At 42.7% G+C, this 7162-nt stretch overlaps 1 protein-coding gene across 1 annotated transcript in view; it reads right to left on the reverse strand.

Annotated features, from left to right (window-relative positions):
- CDH10 (cadherin 10) overlaps positions 1-6831 on the reverse strand; it is a gene marked incomplete at both ends in the record, with an annotated part of 57035 nt that extends 50204 nt beyond the window's left edge. The window contains one exon of the mRNA XM_079533610.1: positions 6601-6831. Within this exon, the coding sequence (XP_079389736.1) occupies positions 6601-6831 (231 nt within the window). The remainder of the gene's footprint in view (positions 1-6600) is intronic.
- Positions 6832-7162: the final 331 nt, after the last annotated feature.

Here is a 7162-nt window from a genome sequence, read left to right on the forward strand (position 1 = left end):
TCACTTGCCTTTTAACAGCCCCATATGGCCAGTGCGTAAAGCCAGTGGAGAATGGAGGCTGACGGTGGACTACCGTGGCCTGAATGAAGTCACACCCTCATTGAGTGCTGCTATGCCAGATATGTTAGAACTCCAATACAAACTGGAGTCAAAAGCAGCTAAGTGGTATGCCACCATTGACATTGCTAACGCCTTTTTCTCCATTCCTTTGGCCAAAGAATGTAGGCCACAGTTTGCTTTCACATGGAGGGGCATTCAGTATACCTGGAACCGTTTGCCCCAGGGGTGGAAACATAGTCCAACCATTTGTCATGGGTTGATCCAAGCTGCACTGGAACAGGGAGGTGCTCCTGAGCACTTACAGTACATTGATGACATCATTGTGTGGGGCAACACAGCAAAGGAAGTTTTTGAGAAAGGAGAGCAAATAATCCAGATCCTTCTCCGTGCTGGTTTTGCTATTAAGCGAAGCAAAGTGAAAGGACCTGCCCAGGAGATTCAGTTCCTAGGCATAAAGTGGCAAGATGGCCGTCGTCACATCCCGACAGATGTGATCGACAAAATCACTGCCATGTCTCCCCCTACTAATAAGAAAGAGACACAATCGTTTCTGGGTGTAGTGGGTTTTTGGAGAATGCATGTTCCAAACTACAGCCTCATTGTAAGCCCACTTTATCAGGTGACACGGAAGAAGAATGATTTTGTGTGGGGTCCTGAGCAGCAGCAGGCTTTTGAGCAGATTAAACAAGAGATAGCCCGTGCTGTGGCCCTGGGGCCAGTACGGATGGAACAGGATGTGAAGAACATCCTCTACACTGCTGCTGGAGAGAAAGGCCCCACTTGGAGTTTGTGGCAAAGAGCCTTAGGAGAGACCCGAGGCCGACCCTTGGGATTCTGGAGTCGAGCCTACAGGGGGTCGGAGGAGGGCTACACTCCAACTGAAAAGGAGATCTTAGCTGCGTATGAAGGGGTTCGGGCTGCTTCCGAAGTAGTCGGTACTGAAACACAGCTCCTTCTGGCACCTCGACTGCCAGTGCTGAACTGGATGTTCAAGGGAAAGGTTCCTTCCACCCATCATGCTACTGATGCCACTTGGAGTAAGTGGGTTGCACTGATTACACAACGAGCACGGATGGGGAACCTCAGCCGTCCAGGAATCCTAGAAGTCATCATGGACTGGCCTGAAGGTAAAAAGTTTGGAACACCACCAGCAGAAGATGTATCTCGTGCTAAAGAAGCCCCACCATACAATGAATTACCAGAGAATGAAAAGAAATATGCCCTGTTCACAGACGGATCGTGTCGTATTGTGGGAAAGCATCGCAGATGGAAATCTGCTGTGTGGAGCCCCACACGACAAGTCGCAGAGGCCACCGAAGGGAAAGGAGAATCAAGCCAATTTGCAGAGGTAAAGGCTGTCCAACTGGCCTTAGATGTCGCTGAACGGGAGAGGTGGCCAATGCTCTATCTTTACACTGATTCATGGATGGTAGCAAATGCCTTATGGGGGTGGTTACAGCAGTGGGAGCAAAATAATTGGCAAAGAAAGGGCAAGCCTATTTGGGCTGCTGACCTATGGAAAGATATTGCTACCCGGACAAAAAATATGGTTATAAAGGTGCGTCATGTAGATGCTCATGTGCCCAAGAGTAGAGCTACAGAAGATCAGCGAAATAACCTGGCAGAACTGGCTGAACAGACTGAACAGGAAACAGGACTGGCAGAACAAGGGTGAGTTATTTTTAGCTCGGTGGGCCCATGAGACCTCAGGTCATCAAGGGAGAGACGCAACATACAAATGGGCCAGAGACCGAGGGGTGGACTTAACTATGGATGCCATTGTACAAATCATTCATGACTGTGATACATGCGCCACAATTAAACAAGCTAAGAGGATGAAACCTCTCTGGAAGGAAGGGTGATGGCAAAAGTACAAATATGGGGAGGCATGGCAGGTTGATTATATCACTTTGCCACGATCTCGCAATGGTAAGCATTATGTGCTCACCATGGTGGAGGCAACAACCGGGTGGCTCGAAACATATGCAGTACCCCATGCTACCGCCCGAAACACCATATTAGGTCTGGAGAGGCAAATCCTGTGGCGACATGGCACCCCGGAAAGAATTGAGTCAGATAATGGGACTCATTTTAAAAATTCACTTGTGGATACTTGGGCCAGAGAACATGGCATCGAGTGGATTTATCATATCCCCTATCATGCACCAGCCTCTGGTAAGATCGAACGCTACAACGGGTTGTTAAAAACCATGTTGAAAGCAATGGGTGGCGGAACATTTAAACACTGGGAGAAGCATTTGGCAGAAGCCACCTGGCTGGTTAACACCAGAGGATCAATCAGTCGAGATGGTCCTACCCAATCCAGCTCCCTACATATTGTAGAGGGAGATAAGGTCCCTGTAGTACATGTAAAGAACATGTTAGGAAAAGCAGTTTGGGTTTTTCCTGCTTCTGGGAAGGGCAAACCTCTTCGCGGAACTGTCTTTGCCCAGGGACCTGGGTCCACCTGGTGGGTGATGCAGAAAAACGGGGATGTTCAGTGTGTACCACAAGGGAATTTGATGTTGGGGGAGTGCAGTCTGTAATCCCATGTGTTAAGCATGATGTAGTGATGTAGAATAAGGGGTGGAATGTCATGGTTTTATGATTTTTGGTCATCAGTATTCCACACCATAACATCATGTAATGCACTGGGGGTGGGGTTTGATATCTGCCGAATGTTCGTCCGACGGAGAAGAACTACATTTCCCCAGGAGGCTTTGCGGTCAGCAAGGGGATATAACTCCATGCAAGGTCACCTGATCCTTCTTCTTCGCCTGCGCTTCGCTGTCTGCGCTTCGCTATCTGCGCTTCGCTGCCTGCGCTTCGCCGCCTGCGCTTCGCCATCTGCACTTTGCCGTCTGTACTTCAGTCACTCAACTGGACTGCACTTCTCACCCCAGCATTGTGGTGAGGTCTATACAATTCAAACAGACTCTCTCTCTCTCTCTCATTGTATTTTACTAATACTATATTTAGTAAAATCATTTGTTCCACCTCAGATTAGTGCTGTTGTTTTCAAGTATTTTGGGGTCCCCTGCTTCCCCTTTCCCAGAGGCACGGATCCGCAGATCCCTCCGCCCTGCTGGTCACGGAACTGGGCCGGACCAGCCCATAAACCGTTGACACTCTTTTTCGGAACAAATTTAAAAATGAGTAATTCCTTGTAACAGCACCGCTTTGAAAAAATAATATATGGGCCTTGAAACTATATACTAAGAAAAAGAAATAAGAACTGTGAATAAGCTTTCAATATATTAAGAAAGAATAATACAGCATATGTAGACTTCCTGCACAGAAAAAAAAAATGATAATAGAAAGGTGGTATTAATCATAACTCCAAATCCAAATCCCAGTAAAATGGCTTTTCTGATATGAGGCTTAAGGTTTATTTTGAACGTTCCCATGTTGCTTCTCTGGAATTTTAAAAGTGTCCTTTCTCAGAATTGTTGTCTTCTAGTATAGATCAGTAAATTGTGAAATAAATATATGGTCTCCTTTCCCACACTGATCTTTTATGGCTTCTACCTTTACTATAACCTATCATTGTAACTACTATTTAAGGTTCTACATACATAAAATTTACATAATATTATTCAATAGTTTTGATTTTTCCCCGAGATGCTATGTACTATGTGAAGACTATCAGTATTTGTTTTACACTTCAAAATTTGCTAGCAAGGAGTGCTGCAGGGGTGACCTCTGTGAGGAGTGACGACTGCCCCCATTTCAAATAGGAACTATTTCCAGTGAACTCATATAACTTATATAACAATTAAGAAAATGTAAAAATGCTGCTCAGCAGCTGTGCAAAACAAGAGTGAGAAACAGCCCTGTGGGCACCCAGGTCAGCATAAGAGAGCAAGAGACGCAGAACAGCAGCTCTCTGCAGCCCAGGGCAGGCCCATGGAGGAGCAAGCTGTTCCCCCACAGCCCACAGGCTGTGTGGAGCAGATCTCCCTGTGCAGCCAAGGAAGAGCCTGTGAGGCAACAGTGGATGAGGCCTGAAGGAGGCACAGCCCATGGATATCCTTGCAGGAGCATCCCTGGCCAGAGCTGCAGCCCAATGGGAGCTATGGGGAGCAGTACACAAAGTTTTTTGTTTGATTTTAGTTTTTACTGCCCCAGTCTGTTAATAATCGGCAATAAATTAAATTAAATTACTCTTCCTTAAGTTTGGTCTGCAACAGCAGTAATTGATGTACCTGTCTTTACCTTGACACAAGAGCTTTTTCACCACATTTTCTTCCTTTCTGATGAGGAGGGGGAATGAGAGAAAGTCTTGGTCTACATAGGGCAGCCAGCTAACATTAAACTATCACACCATCTTCATTTCCTGAAATAATAAATACTGACCTGAAGCAAGCAGTGAATGTTCTGAACCAGTCAGTTCTGCTGACTTTCCTGTTTAGACTATGCTACTGTTTCACAGGCAAGGAGGAGTTAAAAGACTCTTCCACAGTTACTGGATTAGGCATCCCATTCATTCAGAGAACCCCATTTCCATAACATTACTCTGGGTAAGCCTTTTCATGCTGACTTAACAAGTAAATAAATGAATACACAAATTCTATTCTGAATTTTAGCCAGTGGTTTCAAGAGTAATGAGATATTCAACAGTTTTCAATCTCCCTTGACAGATATATTGATACAGTATGAGAAATTTAAAATATATATATATAGCATTTATGAGCTCAGAAAGCAAGCAGATGAAAATTCACAAATCCAGATGAATCTGGTAATGTCACTTTGCAATTCATGCTAATCCTTTCACTGATGCATTTGCCATCTAACTGCTATTCTCAATTTTTTTAAAAATGGTAGTTTATTTTAAAATATTTAGTACTTATTTTTTACTAAGACCTGTTAATGATAAACATTCTCTTCTAGGGACCTTCTAGTCACTGGTCACAAATAATTTATTTCTAAATTGTGCTCCCATAATTTCCAAACACCATCATATTGCAAAATGATAAATAGAAAGGTGGCATTTTATGCAACCCATCTATCCAAATCACTTCGGGTTTGGAGAATATCAGATAAAAAGAAGCCCAGAAATGTATTGACTATACAACCTAATTTATGCGATAGAGTGCACCCTCAGCAAGTTCGCAGTTGACAAAATACAATGAGTGATTGATAAACCAGATGGATCTGCTACCATTCAGAAGGATTTTAACAGTCTGCGAAAAAACAGCATCCTGGCTTGCATGAAGAAACTTGTTGCCAGTAGATTGTCTGAAGTAATCCTTCCCATCTATTCACCACCAGTGAGACACATCTGCAGTGTCAGGTTTAGTTCTCTAGTAGATGAGAAATGAAGCTGCTGAAGAGAGCCCAGTGAAGGGCCACTTTGATGATTAACAGCCTGGAGCATCTTTTACGTGAGGAGTGGCTCAGAGAATTTAGACTGTTCACCCTGGAGAGGTGGAGGCTAAGCAGGGATCTTTTTTTACCTGATGAGAGTAAGTGAGGATGAAGAGACAGACATTTTTCATTGGTGCCCAGTGTTCAGAAAAGAGGCAATGAACACAAACTGAAATACAGGAAATTCTCTTTGCAAGTAAAAAAAGCTTTTTTACCTTGTGTGTGGTAACACACTTGAAGTGGTTGTCTAGAGGGATTGTGGAGTCTCTATCTTTACAGATATTTAAAAGCTGAGTGGACACAACCCAGAGCAAAGCCTTGCTTTGAGTAGGAGAGTTGGACTAGATGACCTCCAAAGCTCTATTACAATCTTGGCTATTCTGTGATTCTGCCATTTTCAACAAGGCAACATTTCTCTGCAGTATTTTACAAGTGAAATACCATGTTGATATCAAAATCTGGATTATAGATAAAGAAAATTCTGTTTTTATCATCTGCCAATGTTGCTAACTGGTAACCATGACTTCTACTAACTTCCATTTTCAAGCAAATTGCCATTCTGAATTAATTCATTACTTTCTTGTACCTGTTGGAATATTATTTGGCATTACATCTTACTTATTTTTTGATAAATTACATGGCAAAACAAGCTGTACAAGAATTTCATCAGACTTCTGCTGTACTTCAATTCTTAGCCACCTCATTCCTTTCACATAGAACGAAAGACAGACATATTTTTTTAAAATAGGTTGCATTCTTCAAGCATATGCACAGAAAACAAATGTGTTATTTTGTACGAAAGATGAAATATTCAGATAAATATTTGAAAAATGGTTTTATAATTAATTGCAAAAGATTAATAAAGAAGAGAAACTGAGTGGGCTGCTGATAGGAGTGATATGCTAAGGAATACCAGCTAGTAAAATATGTCTTCATTTGGTTCATTGAAATATTTCTGAATATATCTATATTACTTTTAGCAAGTCTGACAGTACAATCAATGGTAATATATATATTACCTAGAAATCTGCTTCTTAAACATGAGTGTAAAACATGGAAAATAGAGCTATGTAGAAACATGAGTGTCCTGGTTTCAGCTGAGTTGAAATTGATGATAAACCAGGACAGTGAGGAAAATTGACAATAATGCAGAAATATTAGTGAGAAACCTACCTTGCCTACATACTGATAGTCAGATCCTGTGTATTCCTCTAAAAGGAAAAACTGGTTCCACATCCAGCCTCGCTTCTGGCGGTGAAGTTCTTTTCCGTCACTCCCTGATGCGCGTCCCACAGAGCCTTTAGGTCTGAGATCAGGAGTCCTTCTGAACAGCATTTCTGTGCGGCAGGGATGCAGCAGCCACATCCAGAGCAGTAGAAGTAACAGAACTTGCTGTATTGTCATAATTATCCACTTTTGATATTGTTTGAGCTGGTCAGCAATGGGGAGTCTACAGCTTTGTTTTTCCTGATTTGCTTTCTATGTTTCTAATTCCTGATGTAGCCAAGTCATTTACAGCAGCTCATCTCTGGACTGCACATAGTAACCAGATCCTGAAAGCAGAGGAGAAACAATGTAAGTTGGAATATATTTACTCACTAGTGTCCAATATCCCATGCTACCCTGCAGATAAAAAAAAAAAACAACTGTGCCATGGAAAGCTGGTTAGGAAGCTAATGGCTGTCTTGCAAGAGGGGAACATTGCAAACACACTTCTTCCTGAAAAAGTGTGTAT

The sequence above is a fragment of the Tetrao urogallus genome (assembly GCF_951394365.1).
Source record: "Tetrao urogallus genome assembly, chromosome: 3".
In the NCBI taxonomy this organism is placed as follows: Eukaryota; Metazoa; Chordata; class Aves; order Galliformes; family Phasianidae; genus Tetrao; species Tetrao urogallus.